Source organism: Empidonax traillii, unplaced genomic scaffold, assembly GCF_003031625.1.
Source record: "Empidonax traillii isolate 1590-97213 ecotype Southwest subspecies unplaced genomic scaffold, ASM303162v1 scaffold298:size702513, whole genome shotgun sequence".
NCBI classification, from domain to species: domain Eukaryota; kingdom Metazoa; phylum Chordata; class Aves; order Passeriformes; family Tyrannidae; genus Empidonax; species Empidonax traillii.
Window position 1 is genome coordinate 587668 of NW_020955491.1, and position 23109 is coordinate 610776.

At 38.9% G+C, this 23109-nt stretch overlaps 1 protein-coding gene across 4 annotated transcripts in view; it reads right to left on the reverse strand.

Annotated features, from left to right (window-relative positions):
* CAB39L (calcium binding protein 39 like) overlaps positions 1–23109 on the reverse strand; it is a 63233-nt gene that overhangs the window by 19673 nt on the left and 20451 nt on the right. For all 4 annotated transcript variants that reach the window (XM_027890806.1, XM_027890807.1, XM_027890809.1 and 1 more), the window contains 3 exons: positions 16500–16643; positions 5577–5741; positions 1125–1243 (listed from right to left, as the gene is read on the reverse strand). In XM_027890806.1, the coding sequence (XP_027746607.1) occupies positions 1125–1243; positions 5577–5741; positions 16500–16601 (386 nt within the window). In that variant the 5' untranslated portion in view covers positions 16602–16643. The remainder of the gene's footprint in view (positions 1–1124; positions 1244–5576; positions 5742–16499; positions 16644–23109) is intronic.

Sequence of the window (23109 nt, forward strand, 5' to 3'; positions counted from 1 at the left end):
AAACCTTAGGTGGTGCTTAAGTATTTTCCTGGTTATGGAGTAAATGGTAAAAATGCAAATCCTCAACATCAAGAGCGAGAAAGACACTTAAAAAAAAAAAAATCATTCTCTTAAGAACCATTAGTTTAAAAGGTTTTGAATGGCTGCTACCAGTGTGACGATACAGCTACGTGAGAGCTCACATTGTTTCAAATTAAGCAGCTAATCAATGCACTTATTTCCACATCAGTTATTTAATCCAAATGACATATATTCTCTTTTCCTTAGGGAAAAATAAACAAAATTCCAAAGTCAAAAGAAAATTGAGCAGACAACAGTAGATTTCAAGAGCTGGAAAAGCAAAGCTGGTCACTGAACAAAAGGTGCTTTAAGTCAAAAGTAAAGGGGACAAAAAGCTCATGTGTTTTAGGCCAACACTTGTACACTCCTGAATATAACTACAGCTGATGTCCTCTCCACACAGGAGTCTACTCCCTCTCCTTGGCCAACTTATCTTGGCAACCACCAGGTTATAGCTGTGCACTGAGTCCCTAAGGTTAAAAGACCAAAGAAAAAAATTCAATGCTGAAAGTTGTGGAGTTAATTACAGAATTAATTAACAACTTAAATTGAAGTTTGCTTGTTCCCACAAGTATTGTGTGAGAAGTCTGTCCCAGAGGCACAACTACTCTTTTAATGCATTTTTGCTTCTCTCTGTTCTACCACACAGTGGTCCAGTTTGACTCAAGTTATTTACAGACACCACTGCTGGTCACTCCTGCAATGCAAAAAAATGTCTAAATGAAACTCAGCATTTGTCAACAATGCTGCACAAGAGTTTAGGGCAAGAACTGAAGTACACATCACATGGGGAGCAGTCAAAAACAATCAGCACATAATTATTTCAACATGAAGTTTGGTAAAGAAATAACGGTCAAATAAAATAATCCAGTCAATAAAAAGTATACAGTTACATAGAAAGTCAATATGAAAGAAACAACAACAACAAAAAAAGTCTAGAACAAGACCTGAAAATCCTTTTTTTTTTTTTTTTTTTAAAAATTAAAAGTGAGAAAGTAGATCAACTGGAATGCCATCATGTTCCAAGGGATGCTCTTTAGTGGAAACAAAATTAAAGCACCTACCCTTTTAGGAGCATGAATAGGATATGTGGATGGGCACTAATGTATTCCACAGTAGGGCTGCGTGTGCCAATTTGTCTTCTCAAGATGTTGTTAAATATCTGGGAAACGTCCTTTTTGCCCTGTTAAAAAAGCAAAATGTGTTTCCACTTACAAAAATATGAAAAAATGACCATTTACTACAATATCTATTTAAAGTAGAAGTGAAATTGAAAACAGAACAAGTTAGTTTGGGGTATTTTGGGGCTCTTCACAGTCTCCCCACCTCATATTTGTTGTTTCTTCAATGCTACAAGAAGGCTTCCTTTGTCAGAGGGCTTTGAAGACAGTGATCACCCCACTCCCATTTACATCTTTCTTTTCCTAAATGAGGATATGCATTCCTCTTATTCTGTAAAGCAAGTCCCTGGCTATTTTAAATAGCAACACTGAAACACCATAAAAGCAGGCCACTACCCTGAGTCAAACATGCTTTTGCAGTGTGTACTGTTGCTCCCGTAGCCTCCAAATTTCAGTTGTCAAGCTAGTTCTAATACACTGCCCCACTGCCTAGACCTACGAGGCTAAAACTTTGCATTAGTTAAATGCAAACAACGCCAAGTGTGATTGCATTTCTGAAAATCAGGGTTAAATTTAAACTGCGCCCACTATTACACCATGAAAAATTAAATAATTACTACCAATAAAATGGCTCCCTCATATACATGCCTCTGCTTTAGTCACAGCTAAGATCTTTCACTTTGTCCTGACTTCCTCCTGTATACACACATTTATATAATCACATTTTGTCTTCAAATGCTTCCCTGTGCAAACAGCTTTTCAGAAGGTCTTTCCAAATTATGTTCTATTCAACCACAAGGTTTGCCAATACATCTCGCACTAGAAATCCTCTTCCTCCCCCACCACTTTCCCCGCCTGGCCACAGCAGACAAGTTGATGAGTGAAATTAAGGGAAGGGGGAGACAGACTGCTGCACTAATGACCAGTAACCAAGGCACTGAGTCAACAGCGGGTCACTATGCACAGGGCAAGATAAAGCAAAAGGTTACTTGTAATCTGTACATGCTCATTGATCTGTCTTGGGAGGACAAACATTCCTTGGCAGAGAACTTAGCGAACGTTTGAAGCCAAGGAGCAGATAGTTTCACACAGAGGAGAATTCCCTGGTTTCACCTCTACAAATAAATCACTGCTGAGAAACACAAAATATTCTACTTTTCCAGCCCATCTGGCTTGGAGACTCAGAGATTTGGGGACTCGGGGAATTAAACAGGAGAATCAAATCAGAGCAGGCCAGGCCATCTGCCTTTATCTGCATCACTTTTTTTTGGCCCTTGGACATCCTTTCAATTAGGCTAATTCTGTATAAAGTCATCCTATTCTCCCCCATCTTTAAAATACTCTTATCGTATGCCTGGAATTCTGTGATCCCCAGCGGCTTCAGCAGGTACTCCAAGATGAAACCAATCCAGACAGGGAAGGGCTGTTGAAAGGGTGAGGTAAAGATGGCCAAAAATGAAGTGATCCTCTCTGATATGCCAAATTTTATATTAGTTGCTTAATATTGTGTGCATTGCATCATTATATGCAATAGCAGAGAGGAGACAATAAATAGATATTGATACATATGTATGCAATTATATCTCATTGTCTAGAGATCAGTGAAGGTGAAAGCCAGAGCTGATCTCCCTCGCTTCTCCAGGAGGGAGTGGAGGCAGATAGGAGGGAACCAAGACAGACTTCCCGCACCACCATGTATGAAAATTGTAGGAATACTTTTGAAATACTTCGTACTTGGATCCGCAATTCAGTTTTGCCTTATAATGAAATACATATGGCCACTGAAGCACAAGATAAGGCAGCAGGAAGAGAAAGTGCCTAGACACAAACAAAAAAAACTGCCAAGGATGTGTTATATAAATAGCAAATTGTATGATACCTATCCCGTAACTTAGCTCCCATTTCAAGGCAATGTAAGGGAAAGATTCTAACATCACCAGTACCAGGCTTGCAGCTATTTACTGCCGGGTTTAGAGGCCATACAGCTTGTGAGCCTTTAGCCTTACATGCAGTTAGTAACATCTACATTTTTTGTTGACTTTTTCAGCGTGCACTTTCCTCAGTTCTTCAAAATTCAACAATAAATTTAGTATTTTAAGTTTCTAAAAATTCAGTCTGATTTTGATTCTGAGCTCCTGCCCACACTCAGTTTTAGTGCCTCTTAACAATATCATCACCAAAATGATACCATGTTTCTTGAGTGGCAGAAGTAATAAAGCTGTGTTTTCTTTGAATGTGTGATGGATGTGTGTGAGTCTCCCCAACAGTCTTTGAAAGCACATCTTCAAAAGGAAGTACAGCTGTGAAAAACTGGGATCCAAGTGGGCAACAAGGTCACTGAGGAGCAGACAGGGAGCCATGACAAAACAAAGTAACCTACAGAAATATTATTCCCTTCAGAAATCAGATTTTCAAATAATTTATGATTTTGCCTTCTACCATTCTGCATGAATCAAAAACTAATTTTCACATTATAAATGAAATTGCTTGTTAAACAAAGAAACTGAAATACCAACTGTGGCCACCAATGTAATAAAATGGAAGTAGAAGAGTTTATAAACTGGAAAAGTCAGTGAGGATATGAAGAAAAAGCAGCACTGCCCTTACTAGCCTCTTGTTCAATGGCATTTTGTTTCTAGTGTTTTGTCAAAAGAGTACGTACAACAGCTTTGCTAAATGGTTGGAAAGGTTTTATCATGGAAACATCTATTTTGCAACTGGAAATACTAAAATTGTAATAATGGTAATTCAGCAACAAATAAGGTATTTCATTCAGTGCTTGCATTTAAGGACTGTGCATTCATTATGTCCATATAGAATGGTTTTTTTTCTGACAGAAGCAATACAGACTGTCATGTAATTTAAAAAAATGCAGTAGTGTCCCTTCTGCACTAACAGTATCTTCCCCTCCTCCATCTCCTTTTTTCTTAAAAAGTTTTTAGGGGTTTGGGTTGCTGGGTTTTGAGTATTTTTGTAATTACGACACAACAGTAACCAAAGGTGCCAAGGAAAAGACAAAGGAAAGGTTCTCAAAAAATTCTAGTATTAAAAAAACCTCCTAAACTTAAGACCTGAGAAAAGAGTGAGAGAACTCCACTAACAACACTTTCAAAAATTAATGCAATATAAATAAAAGTCCTTGATCCTGGTTTTACTATGGGTGGGGGGAAGAAGGGGGAAAAAGAAAAAATAAGTCTCCCATTGTTCCTCCCTTTCATTCATTTACAAAATGGAAAGAAAATAACTTCAATATAAGGAGAAAAAACTTCCACAAGAAAGTAACTCCCACAAAAGGGGGCTCTGAGAGCATCAGAAGATCTCTCTGAGAAACTGATTTTTCCATTCAGTCGCTGCCTATACGTTGGATACTGCTCCTGCTTCAGACCTCAGTGGTGGAGGTTTGGCTCCTTGGAGCTGGGGATTTCTCCCTGGTGCTCGGACACTTGTGACAATTCACCAGCAGCCAGGAGCCACATAAATCACAGAACTCATAACAGCAGTCCCTGGGGAACACTATCCTGGCTGAATGTAGACCACAGGAATACTATAATGACCTGACAGAGACAAAATTTCTTCCCAGTCCCTACCAGTCAAACATCAGTTAAAAGGGATTATATCTACCCTGAATTACTGCAGTCTTTTCTACTATAACTCTTCTTCTCCTTACTTATAAGCAAATTCAGTTGTCTTAGCAGTTGTCTACTAAGTTTTTGACATTAACAACAAAGCTGTTAAGAAGTTCCACATAATATATAATTTTATACATATTTTTTCATATATGTATAATTAAATAATAGATACATACAGATTCAGGTTAATTCTTCTAAAAAACTTATGTTTCTTTCTTCTTTTAATCCAAACAATTAAGTGAGAGTCACCCAATTTACCCTGCTGTGAGTTTTTAACAGACTTTTCAACTCCTTTCCTCTCAACTAAACTATTATTTTTTTGTTCAGTCTTTGCCACATGAGATTTTCCCATTCTTCTAATTTTTCTATTCCATGTCTCTGAACCCTCTCTAAACTGGACTTACTCTTCAGAGACAGTGGGTCTGACAGTTGCACTGTCTCAAAGAGTTTCATCACTGCAGCTTACAAAGTCGATCCTTAACAGTATTCTCAGCATCATTTCCTATCTTGTTTGGATACACATGGTAACACCTTGTTATTGTTTTTGTTTTAATTAAAAAAAAAAAAAAATCACATGCATTGTATATACTGCCAGGGTATGACCACATCTTTCAAGACACTGACCAATTTAGAGAAGCTGCTTTCTTCACCGTGTGAAAATTAGTTTTGAATACAATAACATTATTCAGACTTCAGAAAAATATGGTTCTGCTCACTGACAACACTGAAACCAAGGAGATGAAAAGGTTTATGGATGCTGACTTACCTCAAAATCTATCAGCTGCAGGTTGGCAATAAGCGTCACTAGAAGGCCACTGTTGTATAGCTCTTGTGCCAGCTGGGCCACGATTTCTGTAGGTGGCTCTTTGTCTGTGGTCCCACACAGAATTTCCTTCATTGCTTGCAGAGATTTTGACACTTCCTCTGATGCCTGCTCACCAGCAGAAACGGGTTTTGTTTAAAAAAAAAAGAAACAACAATAGGAAAATTATTTTCTTTTAAAAGGTATGCATTTCAAAAAATTGCTTCTAATCATACTTACAATGATCGCTACCTATTGAAAAAATGGTTTAATTATTTTATACAATCACCGAAGCTGAAGCATCCAGACTGTATCCTGAAGGTCTTACAAAAGTGACATTCAATTTAAACACTGCATGCCATCAATTACAGACCACAGCCCCTGGTTAGCTTTCCCCCCAGCCCTATATGCTGAGCATGATGCCATAATTTATGGAATATCCCTTTGGTCAACTGGAGTCAGCTGTCCTGGCTGTGTCTCCTTCCAGCTCCTTGTGCTCCCCACCGCCCACTTGCTGGTGGGTGAGGAGCAGAAAAGGCCTTGACTCTGTGTAAGCACTGCTCAGCAACAACCATAGCATCAGTGTGTTATCAACATTATTCTTACCCTAAGTCCAAAACACAGCACTGTAACAGCTGCTAGAAAAAAAAAATTAACTCTAACCCAGCCAAAACCTGACAGCTTTGCATTGCCACCACCTAGTTCTCCTCATCATGTGTGGTTTGAGCCAGCATCATCCACAAGGGCTTTGCTTACTGAGCACACAGGCACTTCAGGCTCAGGTTGAGAAATTTTAAATCAAACAATTTGCTTTAGTAAAGCTCCACAGCTGTCACCATGTGAAGTAAAATAAATCCTTGGTTCCCACATAGTGTATACTAATTCTGTTCAATGTTTCAGATACCTAATGTAGAGGAAATAATCAAGAATTACCTTACGAAATATCTTGACCAGAAAGCTTACATCAGGAAAATGAAAGACACTCACCTATGAAAAGGTAACAGCTTAGCATTCGTGGCAGTGCACAGGTTTAAATCAGATGGGAAGGACAACATCCCACTTCCCAAGGAAAATGACCCACTGGCTGCAGCAAGCTGGCTCTGGCTCATGCTCTCATCACAAGTTTGCTCCACTTTGTATAAATAAAGACTCCGTGGAGCAAAAGTGTTACTTTTGCATGTGCGTGTGTGTGTGCTTTAAGCGCCACCTGCTCCAGCCATGGGGCTATGGAGGCAATGGCTCTTCCTGGGTCTGGATTCTTTGGCAGTGAGTGGGAAGTAAGTAAGGAGGGTTAAAGATTCTGAAGATAAGGCAGCCTTTCACCTCTATATTGCAAAACCTTTGCTTGAAATTAGTATTTTGTTAATATAGCAGGTGAAAAAAAATAATCAGGACACAAACAGAAAACCCAAGAGTCATTTGTAAAACCTAACAGGACATTAATGGATATTTAAAGCCAGATCAATAATTTCAATATGTCTTTCAAATAAACTGAAAGGAAAAATGTCATGCTTTCAAATACCACCCATCAATCTGCATAAAATAATCCCACAATGCTACGAAGAGGTATCTCTCACCTGCTGCTCATCTCCCAATGCTTTAATACTGATTTAAATCACAGGTTTTATTCATATAGTGAATAAAAATTGTAGGAAAAACCTAGAAATCCTCAAAAAAAAAATACCCCAAAAAATAAAAAGCCACTTTACAATGTATCTGTCTGAAAGATTCAAGCATTGATTTTGCACAGTATAAAGAACTGTTCTCCTCTAATCTTTTTGTACCTACTCTCAGTTTTCTGCTATTTGATATAGGTCAGCATGAGTGGCGTGTAAATGAGCATGAGTATGCGATAACTTTAACCAGTAGAAATCTTGCTGTTCTTACCATCACTCAGCAGAAGAGCCTATTTTTACCTCAAATGTTAGTGGTGTGTCACTTGAGAGATCCCACAGAGTACAGATGGGATTAACAACAGGGGTGCTAGCTTGGAAACTAAAGCTCTAAATCTTTGTAAGAGCTGGGGAAATATTTTCATATCAAAAGAAAAACCCATACATTTGGTTGTTCACCCATTCTGCTGGGCAGGGTGGGAATATCTCTGGCATTCTGTAGCTAAAAAAAAGAAAATAATTAATACATTTTCTTTTCAAGTGTAAGTAGTCCTTTCTGATATGTAGAAAAATGTCTGCAAGGCTGAGCTTTAGGTTTTATTCTCAAAAAGGAGATGGAAAAGTAAAGCGCTGTGTGAGAAAATGAATCTACAGAACACTGGCATCGGTGGGCAGAACTGAGTACCAGAGCTGTACTTCTCTAATCATCTGCCATCCCACCTGATCATCTTCTCAGCTTTTCTATGCGCAATTTACATTACGGGTTTAATGTCCTCCTCTTTCATATCCTCTGGATAGTCCGTGGTTTGACATTCAACTCGCCACCAAAAGCTATTCCTGGTCAAATCTGAGGACTGTTCTTCAGTGCCTATCCCTCACAATCTATTTGGAGGAAAAACATAATCCTGAACACAGATTCCTAAATTAACAGTCACTTCTAGCCTCCATTTTGACATTTTCACTTAATCTTAAAGCATTTTTAGAATAATACCTTAAGTACATAAGCACTGCTTCTGGCATGGAAAGTTGCTTTAAAAAAAAAAATAGATATTCCAAGATCCAAAGACACAAGATCTGCCCAAAACAAACAACAAAGCAAATACATTCACACAAATATATGGAAATCACAGAAATATATCTACATAAGAAGTCAGACCAGTCCTGACCGTCTTCAGGAAAAGTTGCAAAAATCAACAAAAAGCCTCAGCAAGACCATCTTCCCCCCAACAATGCCACAAACAGAATTTAAGTGACAAAAAAATTAGGAGATTTGCTAGAAACTCCAAAGTCTATTATGACTTCCACATTACTTTTTATTTTCCGTAAGTGGCAACAGCACCAAAAGCAAAGCGCTCCAAGCATCACTTCAGCAGAAGTTATAGAGCAAAAGAAACAGTTTCACGAAATATCTAAGCACTTTTAGCCATTTGCCTCAGTCTTGCAATTAGTCACAGTCTCATTTCCAGCAGATTTTCCTTTTACCCTCTAGGGACGAGTCCTTCACATCACGATGGAATTTATGCCATTATATTCACAAAAGCTGTTGTGAACAGTGGGGAAAAAAGGGGAAAAGGAGAAAACTAAACACACAATCGTAAACAGAACAGCTTGTCTGAATTACATACAAATGTCAAAAGTGGGATAAGCTGAAGTTCGGTCAGTCAGAAGTTGTGGGCAGGGACAACAAAGCAAAGATGAAGTGCAAGCTGGTTCCCAGTACACACATCAGTGCTGACCCTGCACAAGATGTCAGGATCTTGACCTTCTAAGGCAACTTGTAGTCAAATTGCCACTCTAGTCTACAGGCATCTTAGCTCACAGCGTCCAGACTTGGGAGGATCAATTCCACCACAGAACACCAAAATTCAAGGTGGGTGCACAGCTGGGTGTCCAATGAGTTACAAGGTTGATTTGCAACAGTTGTGTAAGGGGAGTGAAGGAGAGCACAACCCAGACCCACTTGTGCAACACAGGCAGTTTTTTTTCAGTGATGGCCATTTCTTCTCTATTTTGATCCAACACAGGACCAACAAGTTATTTCCAACAAGAAATAACTGTGCATCCGCAGAGTATAGTTTATAGTGACCAGCAACCCACAAGAGGGTTTTGAGTCCATTTTGAAACACAGCATTTTGTGAAAATCTAACAATCCCCTGCTAACCCTACTGGGCTAGAGGATGTACAATAGTTTTAGAACGGGAAAACTGACAGCATAGATAAGCCTACATAACTTCTCTAAGTCAAATCATAAACATGTTCAACCTGCCCTGATCATAAAGTAGATTTTTTGTCAGTTTTTATGTGCCTTTCTAAACCTACCAACAGCTTCAACCACAAAAGCTGGAAATTTTATAAGTTGAAGATACTTGTCGCAGCTTATTTTCCTCACAGATCAAAGTCTTGTTGCTGTTGACTTAATGGGAACATAACACGAAGAAAGGAGCTTACAGAGAAATGATTTCCAGAAATTCTATATGAAAAAATGTTCCCTGAAAGACCTCAGGACACTTCTCTCCACAGCCTATCCCACATGTGATAATCAGCAAATCTCGTTGCAAAGCTACAGTCTTTATTGCAGAATGGTTAACACTACTATGCCTGTATTGAAGTATTTCCATATTCCAGTGTTGACCTTCCTTTCCCACAGTTTTAATATTGGGTTCTTCAGTTTAACTTGCTTGGCCAGATCTAGAAGACAATTTCTGAGCTTTGTCTGTTTTTTTGGACTTTTCTCTACAGGCAGGCCAAAATACATGACTGTGTTCTTAGGGCAGTAATTCAGCATTATTAAGGAATGCTGCAAAACAGTTAATTTTCTTTCCTCTATATACCACAATTATATAAGAGAGTTCAGTAAGGAGTTTCTTTGGGTTTTCTTTTTCCTTTAAGGGATTACAAAGAAATCCTCCAAGACTTACATACTTTTTATTGTTGTTACAAAATCTTTCAGCAAGACTTTAAAGAACAGCATGGAAGGCTAAAACAAACCCTTCTTATCTGTTGTTCATGGCAAAAGTTGAATTTTTATTTCCATAATTACATGAGTTAGGACTTTCCATACTCAAAGGTTAAGCTATTTTATCTGCAACACTGCTTGTTATACATATATATATATATATATATATATTTGTGATACAGCAAAATAAACAAAGTCGATCTGCTTCAGAAATCAAAACTTCATGCAGTTTTTTTAAAACTCTCATACATAGCACACCACAGATATACCTTACCAAGAGTCCTCAACTTCAGCAACATGAATTTCTAGCTATTCCAACCATAACAGTGAATAAAAAAATCGATTACATGATTTTTTTCCACCTTCCCAACCTCAGATAACAAACATACATAAGAAAAATACAGGATGCCTGGTGAAGAAATCCTTAATTGTTCATGAGAATATGGCAAATAGGGCCATACAGCTTCTGTTTGTGCACCTAACATATTTCCAGATCAAAAATCTCTCTCTAAACTATTGCTCTCTTTCACAGCAGCAGACAGTAACATACACAGATGCCTGCCAGTGTGATGTTAAATACTCCAATGTGTGATTCAGTGATCTGCCAGTACTCCACGCTATATATTGCAACCAAAAGCATAAAGCTCCTTGAGTTGGTTTTAACTGGTTTAAAAATACTCTCACTATGTGATTCAAACCAATATTTCTCCTTAAACAATAGTGCCAATGCAGCTCTCTCTCTCTACAGGCTGTAAGGACTCCCAAGAAAAGCCATTAGCAGAATCTGAATCCAATACCTGTGTAACTTCAGGATCACCTCAGCTGACTTATTCTTGATACAATTTCATGAGAAACTGATCCATAGGAACAAATTGTGGACATTTTGGATCAGGAGGCCTAAAGTCTGCCATTTAGTAAAACATTACGGACTAGTACTCAAGGAAGCTGGCAAGGACAGTTTGGCCAAGCAGGCGCAACAGGGAAACACCTTTTAAAAGGATGTATGATTAAATGGAGAAGACAGGTTTGCCCCACCTGGACATAAATTCCTTTCCTACTGTTAATCCTGCACTTAAGACAGAACTAAAGGTTGTAAGGCCCTTAAAAAATAAAAACCAACCAGAAGAGACTTAAGAGAAGGTTTAAACTCTTGGCACCAGCACCTGCTGGTATCTGGAATTTCTCCCATCTCTAGAGCAATAACAGGCCTAAGCAGAACAGGAAAACTGAAACATGAAACACTCCACAAAACCCCAGGACACACAGAGCTAGGAGGAAGGGGTGCCAAGCCCTTCTTATCTCATTCCCTCGGTTTCAGTCTGCAGCAATGAAGCTGAGGGCAATTTTGCAACTGACTTTGGCAGCTGAAGAATCGCATCCATGGGTATTCGCGTTCACAGCAGTCACGCAACCGTTCTTCCATGCAAATGCACATCATGTCCTCCGCACGGACCTCACCTCACGCACCGGTCCCCAGACACTTTATCAACACAGCAGCGAGCAAGGTGAACAAGAGCCTATAATGGCTTCAGTGTTTCCATGTAAAAAAGCAGGATTTATTGGTAGAAATATTTGTTCCAGAAATCTTGAAGTCTTTTAACTGTAGCCTTAATAAAATGCTGCTCTCCTGACCCTTTTGAACAGTACCAAATTTGTTACAGCACACAGGGAAAAAACAGAGGACAGATTACAGTGACCTACCTAAACGAGCAGTCTTGTTATATACATTTAAGTGAAAGGGGTAGAAGCTAGACACTGCAGGTTATTGTACATCTAGCTTCACTGTGTTTCTGAACACTGATAAAGGTGCTGCAGCCTGCAGTTCTGCCTGCCAGGAAAACACTCAGCCCAGCACCCCGAACCTGCTGTAATGCATTTGGGTTCATTTTCCGCAATAAACCCTTAATCTTGGATCAGCTACACCAGAAACTGCAAATCTTCCAGCCCATCTAGACTATCTGCAAAGATTAGACCAAGTTTCAACCAACCTCAGAGCCGTTCGCTGCACTAAATTAAAAGCCTGTGACACTTGAAAGGCTTTTGCTGCAGGGCAAGTTCAGAAAATGTTACCGAACCTGTAGGCACCGGAGATGGCACTGAGTCAGGCTGCCGCACCCGAAGGTGTGTGGTTAGCAGCAAGAGCGGGATGTGTTCAAGGACGTCCTTCAGTGACATAGTGGATGCCACCTGCACTGCTTTGTGCCGACTGGACTCAGCAGCTGAACGCAAGACTTCGAGAAGTCAGGATGTCACACCCCTCTTTTTGCGAGGTGGTCAAGTATCCTTTTTATTAATTACCTGTTACAACATTCATCAACAGAAGACTTGGCAACATATCAGTAATAAATGAAGCAGTGTGACCAGTGTGTCACAGGCTGTCCCTTCCTCGGGTTCAGCAGATGTGACCACTTAGTATCAGGGTTTCTCCTCTCCTCATCCCTATTTACACGCACCCTCCAAATGCTACAGGATTTGTGCCAGAAAGAAGGAGGAGAGCCTAAGTGCTGAAGGCTTCCTTTCCTAGGTATTTAAATACCTCCCTGCTTTTCTAGCTAATTCCAGAATGGGCATTTTCTTATTAAATTCAAGAACACTCTGGTCCTACGTGACTGAGATTAAATTTTTTATGACATTTATAGAATTTCATAATAAAACTTAATTAATTCTTCTTCTAACCACATCAAAGCCTGAACAAGGATGTCAGCAATCATACATGCTCCAAGAACACTTTATTTTATTTCAGATGTTGGTAGAGAAGAGGATGGTTGATAAAGAAGGCTTTAGTCCACTTTTTCAGCTCTGTCTTACCCTACTTAATCTTCCAATTGTTACATTAGAATTGCCAGTGCTACAATGCCTTCTTTAAAATAGATGTTATTTTTAAAAATTATGAAAACAAGATATTAGAAACAGCACTTCAGAGAGAAAGGAGCTACGTGTGCTGGCACTTCTCAACCTGTGGTCTATCAACCATCAGAATGTAGCAGAGAAAATGGCAAAGCTTTAAGCTTTGCAAGTAAACAAAGAAACCCACACTTAAAAGTAAGAACCACACATTCAAACTTGGACTATTTTTCAGTCGAGAGTGTTTAAAAAGCATTAAAAAGCATTATGGCAGCACTAAACACATTAATAGTTTAAAAAAAAAAGTAAGACACATGGAGAAACTGGGTCAAATTCAATCCTTATCTAAGAAGACAGATGCTAGCGCAGTCAACAGTACTTTAAGCCTGAATGGGTACTACTCTATGATTAACAAAAAGCATCATGAAGAAAGAGTATAAACTTTCATATATTATGTGTGTACATAGAAACATCACAGAAAAGATGTATAAATTTCTTTTACACTTACAAGTGGCTTCTCTGTCCTATCTTCTCTTGGTCCTATCTATCAAGCTCTGTCCTCCACCCTCTCCCCATTACCCTGAAGTCTTAATTGCTCTGCTGTAAAGGTCCCTCTACCTGAGTCCTGCATAGCTTGGTAGGAATGATCATTTCTGCATTATTTAAAAACATCCCCTCCAAGACACAGATGGTTCCTGCTGACAGTTTCACAAAGTTGTATTAGAAGCATCAAGCTTCTCCCTGCCTGACCTCGTGTGCTCCCAGCTGTCCAGGGCACCCTCACCTCATACTTATGACTTCTCAACTGGAAAAGGAAACAAGCAGGTTCTCTGCTACCCCTGCAGTTAATTCAAGCCTTGCCACACTTCCCTGCCTATTCTGGCTGTATTAGCAGATTTTAGCTGTCTCAACCCACATACCATATTGGTTGCACTACAATAACAGCTCAATTGTCACAGGATAAATCTTCTTGTTTAAGCATCTGAAGCAAGACCTAGTTTGAAACTATTCTGCACGTAAAATCAGGGATGCTCTGGAGTCATACCCTGAAAGTTCTGGGAACCCTGGATTTGTGGTGAGGCACAACAGTACCCCTCTAGTTCTCACAGCAGACAAGGAGTCAGAAATCTGAAAAATTTCAGATTTCTGCTTTCCAAACTTCTGTATTTACAGGGCCACTGGGTCCAAAACCAGCCCTGAGATATCCAGGGTTTCTGACTCTTGAAGGAGCCAGACCTCTGGAGCTTTTCATGGAAGTTTGACACATTTCTTCTCCCTTTGGAAATCAAACTGGAGGTAAATTTAGAAACCTTGCCAAGCTTTGAAGAGCACAGAATACAGCACTGTGTTTTTGTTTTCTTTGCTTTTGGTTTCAGTTAATTTTCTCTGATCATACTCATGAAAACATGTTACTTATTAGAATTACTAACTTTTGAGAACATGTGTGCCATTGAAAGTCTCTCCATCAGCTGTTCTTCTGCAATTCAAATTTCAAATAACACTTTAAAATGGTATTACTAAGTCCACAAACCTGAATGGATAGTAGCAGATACGATTGGGGGGATTGTTTTTCTGGCTATTTTTTGAAGTTTATCATTGTCACAGTACTAAAGATATTCCTTGCGATTTACTTCCCTAAACTCAGAAGAACAAATTTGGCTATTTTCTTTAATAGGTATTTATTTCAGAACAGCTCAGTGCAACACCCTAAATGAAAGGTAGCATTACCATGGAGTCTCACATCTTTCCTTCTGAAAGGAGGAAGGTCCTATGTGTTTTCTCTACATCACAGCACAAAGTCCTCAGTCAACAAGCCACGTAAGCCATATACACACACAAAAAAAGGCTGCTTTCTTCTCCTTCTTCCTTGCTGCTGAAGGGATTGCCTGTTCCCCTCCCTCCTCTCCCCAGATCACCCTCATTTACCCCAGGAACAGCCTCTACCCCATAGCAATGAAGTACATACAAAAAATAACTGAAACCCAACCTCCTCCTGTAAAATAAGCGTCATTAGGTTCACGAGCTGTTTCCATTCTAATAGGCCAGGGAAACACTCCTGTATCTTTTGTTCTGTGTGGAAAACACACACCAGTTGTTCTGACTTTTATGAAAAATTTACATCAAGTTCTCAATTTTCTAAGAAGTCTGAATTTCTTCTCCTTTGTCACTCACACCCAAACAAACAAACCAGCTCAAAGCCAAAAATTCTCAAAACCACAATCCAGAGGAGTCATGCTGCAAGGCAAATCGAAAAGAAATCCGAGTCTAGAGCTTCTGCTTTGAATGTCTTCTTTAATCAGGCTCCAAAAGATGAATTCAGCAGGGGAGAACAGATTCTGTTGGTTTATTGAGTTACTTATTTTATGTTTTAGTTGAGTCAAATTCTCTCAGTGCTTTTCAGTTAACTGAAGGTATTTCAGCATGAGACATCAAATACCAGAGGCCTCTCAGAAATCCATGTGACCAATCTTACATAATTAACACACTCTGAGCTACTTCCTTTGAACCAAAACGTTTCAAGAGGATTTCAGTAAGGGCGCAAAGGGCTCCATGCCTACCTTTTGGGTTGGGGTTGTTTTAATACAGGCTCCTGCACAACTGGGGAAAGCAAAATATGCACAGGTGCAAATATCAGCTCCATGAAAACTGTATTAATATCACTTATCAGCTATTTCTGTTCCACTGACATTCAGTTTTAACCTAAAATAATTTGTTGTTAATTAAAATCATATACTTCTACAACAGCAATAGGATAGAGGGCCAGAGTCTCAGATGCAAGAAAGAAAACAAAATTATTTCATTTTATACAAGCAAAAATTCCTAATTGGGAGCATTTTTTATGTTGGGGAGCATCTTCTCAGGTGGGCACTGGAAAAGCGGTAAAAGTAATTTGGGTCTGTGTCACAGAATTAGAAGGGAGCAGTAATATTAGCAAAAGCCTAGCACTATAATTAAAATATGAGTAGCACAGCTCATTTAGGAAGCACTAGCATCCAGAACACTGTAAAGGATCAACACAGTGAAATCTCTTCTTCCAGTGTACATCTGGATACACACAGGTTTACTGTTTTATGTGGACAAAGTTCATCAGAAGTAAGTTTTGCTGCACGGGTACCTATACATTAATTGACAGTCTCATTTGTCATCCTGCTAAAACAATTAATAGTATAATAGCTTTCAAATAGCCTTCCAAGCTGTTTTGTTAGATGCGTTACTGTTCGAAGTAGTGGGAGATCATCCTTCTTTTTGGCTGAGGTCCCTGGATCTCAGTGTTTTTGGTTCGGCCCCCAGATCTGTTGTATTTTACTTATGCAAAAGCCCCCTGATTTCAGCAGAACCATTCCAGCACCCAGCTACTTACACAGGCAAGCACCTGCAGAATCAGGGCAGTGAGCAAACACAATTTTGTTCCCTTTATTCTACTGCTACCCCAGCATAAAAACCTGATTGGTCTTCTACAGCATTATCTCATACCTTGTCTGTCTTTTTTTCTTGTTTTTCCAATATGGTCATGTTTTCTTTCAGAACTTTCACAATCTCAGCAGGATTTTTGTGCGATTTACTAAACAAAGGCATGGTCTTTCTTCACCTGGACTTCTTCCTTCAGAAGAGGACTGCCTTAAATTGAACAAGAAATAGAAAAAGTTTTTAAGGTTTATAAAAAAATGCAACAGAAACACACAAAAACGTTATGAACACCTCAGGCACTACATTTTGTTTCAGCTGCTCAGTGGAGCAGTAAAAGTTCTCACATACAGTTATTGCAAGTTCATCCAGGATTCTCAAGCCACCATTAGCATGTGGAAAGCAATTACTCAGCACCTGCACGGGAGCTGGATGATTCCTGAAGACCTGATCTACAGGTTAGTCTGTGTCTAAGTCCAACATATTTTGGACTCTGTGTATCTGACAGGCTCCACTAGAATTCTCGTAAGGGTTTCTGTCAGACTGCACTGGCTCCATATTGCTGCAGACAAGCAACTTTAAATGCCAGCAAGTTAAGGCCCCAGATTCTCTGCCATCTCTTCTTCTTCAGCTGCTTTTCTTTGTCAGCCCAAAGCTTGGAAGGAAGCATTTTAAGCTATCTGCTATGTCTGACAGACTTTAAGAATCTGTGGGTCAGATCTCACTTGTGTAAAACACTGGCTGAATTAAATAAGGAAGAGATGATCAGGTCCAAATACCAACACAAATGTTTTCATGACATTTAAACGGAAGACTGAGCATTTTAATGAAAACGGATTGTTTGTTTAATTTAAAACATTCTTTCTCTGTATGGCTACAAAGGCAAATACCACATCACTGTATTTATATATGAAAGAAACCAACTAGATTAGTTTCTCATCTTACACCATTAAGTTGTGAATTCTTATGGGTTTTGCTGAGGGTCTAAAACAAAGATCTACTGAAGTCAATGACTGACTACAGATGGGAATATGCTCTGGTTAAAGCCGTACCACTTCCCAGGGAGAGCACCATTCTGGACTGCATTCCAGTTTGTACAGTAATGAAGAAGAGGTTAAAAAAAAAAAAAAAAAAAAAAAAAAAAAAAAAAAAAAAAAAAAAAAAAAAAAAAAAAAAAAAAAAAAAAACAAAAAAACAACAAACAGCAAAAATAATCTCAAACTTTCATCTCTTTCCACAATAAAACAAAACCATCACAACCCTCCATACACACACTTGCAAAATTAGTTGTGAAAACATAAATATATACACAAATCACTTTAATTATTTTTCAACTTTTACAATTACAAAAAAGCTTTATACAAGAGGTTTTAAAGGAGAGAATTAAATGAGCACAACAGCATAAGAACAAAACCCAGTGGTCCCAAAGAACCTACTCCTTTCATGCTTTGTTCTTATTACTGACATGCTACAGAGTCCCTCAGGAAAAATGATGCCATTTGTGCCATACATCCATGTGTTACTAATCCCCAGACATCCTATGGAATTAATACCCAGATTAGACATACATTCTATTGTAACTATAAATAGCAATCATATAAAACAGCTAAGTACAAAATTCAGACTTTAAAAAAACAAATCTATAGCGATTCTGTCTTAACATCTTACTAAAACATTTCAAAACATTTTTGCAGATCATCTTTACAGTTTCTATGACACAGAGGAAGTATTTTTAAGTGTCTTGTTTAACCCAAAATTTCTTTTATAGTGTCCACAGTAGGTGAATTTGTATATAGCTTCTCATTTGCTGCTTGGTCAGTTTTACAGGGATATTTTCACATTCAATGTCTGAAAGCTCACCACTTTCAGCTTTCCATTTTCAAGCTCCTCACAGTTCAGTTCACACTCATTTTTATTTTTGCAGTTTTCACTACATAACCTTCACTCTCAGCTGTTGAGCCCTCAGCTGCAGAGCCCTGTTCCCATGCAGCTCACAACTGCAAGTTTTGGCAGCACCAGCCAACTTGCAACAGAGCAAAGTCACACCTCAGCCTGACAAAGCACAAGATTAAAGACTGGGTACACTAACGACTCACTCTGTTGGGCATATTCAGCTACATACAAGCACTGGAAAAGATTGGGATGCCAATATTATACAATAAAGTTGTTTACATGCTGCTAGCAAGCGTCAAGTACTCAGTAATCCCACATGTGCTGCAAATAGAAGATTAATAATTCACAACACACTTTGGGAAGGACCTGATTCTGCATGTTTTTATTATCCCTGAAGACATGGGATGGAGATGTGATGATGCAAGAGAGAGAGTCTGAAAGCAAGAGAGATGCATTTCAGAAAAGAAGTACTTTCATCCAGGTTGGGGTAGGTATAACCAGAATGCTGAAGTCTTCCCTTCATCTCTCCCTTTCAGAAGACTCCACACAAAGAAAAGCAAAGGGGGAGATAAATTTGATTTTAAAATTGAAGTACTTCTGAACTAGAGATTCTGAGATTTTTAAAAAAATGTTCACATTTCTAACTGAAATGTTGACTATAAACCCCATTGCGTCCCAAAAAGTAACTTACATAACTGTCTAGAGTAGGGTGTCTGCATTTAAAATAATCATTAATTTTTCCATAAAACTACAACATTAGTTGGGAACAAAGGCTAGCACCTTTCAACTGTATAGTTCCAGTCTTGCCACCAAGTCACCACAGCACAGTGATAAAATACATTTCTCTTCACTTCATACCCTACAATTATCCTAATCACAGATTCTCAGACTACAGTTTTTAACTCATCATCACCTGGCAACCATCACTTCAGAAAATACATACTAGCAGCTGCAGGTTATGGTCCCTTTTGATTCTCCATGCAGGAATCTTCTATGGGGACACGTGCTAATCACAATTACAAATGGAAGCAAACAGGGGTAAAGTCACTTTGATGAGATTTGGGAGTTGTACTCCTTAGTCTTATGGCTGGCTATTCTACAGGGCATGTGGCAAAACAAGGACTCCTCCAGATTTGTTCCTCATGACTGGATTGAAAGCACGAGCTCTGGCTAAAGTTCTTAACACAGCTGGGCATTTCTGTCCTGTCCTCCTCCTCCTCGTATCAGCTCTCTGCTCTCTAAGCTTTTACTTGGAAGGTCTTCTCTTCAGCAGAGGCACTAATTTGGTTTAAAGGCCCTATTCTTTTCATCATTTATTTTCAGTCCGTTTTTTTGGAACTTGGTATTTGCCAGGCATCTAGCCCTCTGTCAAAGTTGCCTGAAATTTGACAGTAAGTACAAAAGTTACCATGGGAAGAGAATTAGGATGAGAGATAGACAGTGTGACCATGTAAGCTTCATCTTCTCAAGAAACCACTCTAAAAATAACTGAAAACCAAAGATGAATGACAAGTGAAAAGAATGTAATACAGGCTTACTAAAGGTAGCTCATACTACAGTTCCTTATGAATATATTTTTAAACAGAGAAGGCACAGTAGAATCCACATATCTAACATGGAAATACACTAATTTGAATATAGTAAAAAATAAATTACTTGAAAGAAAATTATCATGTCATCTGACTGAGAAGGTAACAGCAATTTGGGGACAGGATTGTACTTAGATAGGCATAGGAATTAGGAGCCTACACAAAAAATGTGGAGACTCAAAATAGAAAGATATCATCAATGCCTAAGAGGATTGGAATATCATTAGAAACTGGATTGTGTGAAGAACCAAGATAATAAAAATGGGATAAAAGTTAAGAGTAGAAAGTATCAGATAATGCTAAATGGTAAAAGAAACAGAATTTGTAGATGTTCCAGATACCTGGAAACATTCAAGATAAGATTGGATGGGGCTCTGAGCAACCTGATCTAGTTGAAGACATCCTCACCCATGGCAGAGGGAATTGGACTAGATGACCTTCAAAAGTCTCTTCCAAACAAAAACATTCTATGATTATCTGCTTCAAGCTGAGGACTTAGCATGAGAAATGACAAAAACAGGCAACCGGTGACATATACAAATACATGTATTTTACTGACAGGAGAAAAACAGATGCAAATCTGTGATGAATTAAGGAAGTAATTGTCAGCAGAAATACAAAGGTATTCATGTCTCTGTACAGTCTTGAAAGAACTTTGTGTAGAACATTGTACACAACCCTGAACACCTGCAGTCAAGTAAAATCAACAGAGATTAGAGTGGGTGGAGAGAAGGACCCTAGGCTGACCAGAAAAACGGGAAGACCAGCTTGTCTAGGAGCTAAAAGTGCTCCCCTTGGTAAGCTTAGAATAAAATACAGGCAAGCCGAAGAAGTTATTTTAGCTCAAATAACAATATAACTTTATTTATGCAGAAGCAAATGGCTATAAATTGCTGATGAATAAACTTCAGCTGAAAATGTAAAGGTTTCCACCCACTGGAGCTTTGAGGTTTTGAACCTACTCTACCAGGCACATTACAGAGCATCTGTTCATGGATTTTTGACACTGCTGTCTGGCAGCAAGGGACAGGGCTGAATGAGCCCCTTTCTTTTCCTACTTTCTAGAAAAACTTTTTCCATCCAATGGTTATTCAACATATGTTTTTATAACATCAGAAATGGATTGCGGGCAGTCCTGAATTCATAATGGGGGACCAGCCAACTTCTGAAACATTTAGTTCTGAAGATGTTATTTCACTGGCGCTCTTGTGAGGAGCTTAAGAGACCAAAGGAAACAGATGTATCTCACCAGACCAACTCTCCTGCCTTCAGAGGTTGTCTCTCCCAGTCATGGGGAAAATGCCCCAGCAGCGCTGTAGAAGGAATGGTGTTTCCAAAGCCTCCTCTTGTCATCAGCATGAACATGACATTTCAGCTGCCAGAGGTGGAGTGTCCAGCATATTTCAGAAACTCTACTTTTATAAAAATACTTCAAAGGAATGTCATTCCATGTTTGTTCAGGAGAAAAAAAAAAAAAGGCACTGATTTTATTTTAGGTGAGTTAAGAAGCACCAAAAGGAAATACTGAAGCACCACTTTCTAAATGTCTGGCTGTTTCAGTTTGAGTCAGAAAAAAAGGGGGGGTGGAAATCACACAGACTAAAGCAGCAAATTGAACCCAGAGATGGATGTGCTTTACAAGACATAACTTTTGGGGTATTCGATAGCCTGTCAAATGTAACATAATATGCCTTCTTACTAAGGACATGCCTTCCCTCAGAGGCCTCCAACTCTACAAGCATTTGACTAAGATTTTACAAAACCTGTATACCTCCTTTTACTCTGCCTCCTCTGTAAAGTGAGAAGCTGAAAAACAGAACAATTAGAAAATTTACCCAAGGTCACTTAAAAAAAAAATCAGTGGCTATGTCAGGAATGCAACCTAGATCATTTGACAACAAAGCCTATGCTTTATCAGTCCTCAGAATATCTCTTTTGCCAGATTATCTGCTCATAAAGAGAATGTACTAAAAAAAAATAAATTTAATAAAGCTACAAAGTACGGTAAGAGATCTAGTTCTGCTTACAGGCACTCTCCCCAATTTCTTTGCTTTTAATCATATACTTCCTCCAAAGATTATAGTGCAGTTGAACCTGTAAGCATGATGAAGGAAAAACACACGCAGTAACACCCCTCTACTAAGCAGCCCACCCCACTATGAAGTGATTCAGTAAAGCAGCTCTGTAACAAATGCTTCTTCCTGCCCACGAAGGCAAGAATGGGAGAGAGCACGTGAGCCTATCCATGCACTCTTTGCAGACACTCCTCTGGACAAGGAATTTGGTTTTCAAAAATAAACGAGCTAAAAGATTTCCTTCCCATCAAGTATCAGACATTCATCTTGTCTTAGCTCCTAACCTTCATCAGTGTATTGAGCAGAATCAAAACACTTCAGTAACTCATATCATGTAAGAGTTTCTTGAATGGAAGAAAAGACCTTCATTTTTCATTCACTGCAGTGTGCCTAAGGCCCATATGTTGGGGGCCTGAGTTAGTGCACTTTCTTTATCATTTTATCTGATTCAGTTTCTACATCATGGAAGAGGCACTTTAATCCCTCCTCACTTATCCCTCCTGCCATATTTGAGAAAGTTGTTTCACTTACAGAGCAATGTACTCAAACCAGGGGATGGAAGTCCCCATGTGTGATGATCAATTGGAGAAGCCAAATTCATCCTCCCCATGTTTTATTTGATATGCAGAAGGAATCAAGGCTACACAACATGTAACTTCCCTGCAAATCCTCAATGAGGTACATCTCAAATGAGACAAAAGATTAACAGAAGAGAGGACAGTTTTAGGGTTAGAGTGAAAGAACACCAACCCTGCTTGGCAACAAAATTATTCCAAAAACTCAAGAATTTACTCAACATAAGCTTTGCTGTTGGCTACTTGTTGCACTACCTGGAATGAAGGTGGATATTGGCTGAAACTTCACCCGAACCCACAAAACATTGCAGTAATGCCTACTATCACTACAAATGTCTTTTTTAGCAGATGGCAAGCATCCTGAAGATCAGACATGGAAAAGAAGTAGGCAGCTCTGCCTTTAATCTGTTCGCTTCTACAGAATGAGAATAATATCACATAGTTGTTTAATACTATTATGAAACTGAAGGCACTCATGGTGATGCTTCACTCATTTGCTGTGGTGTAGTTCTATGGAAGCACTCAAAGAAATTATTTATTCTGTTTG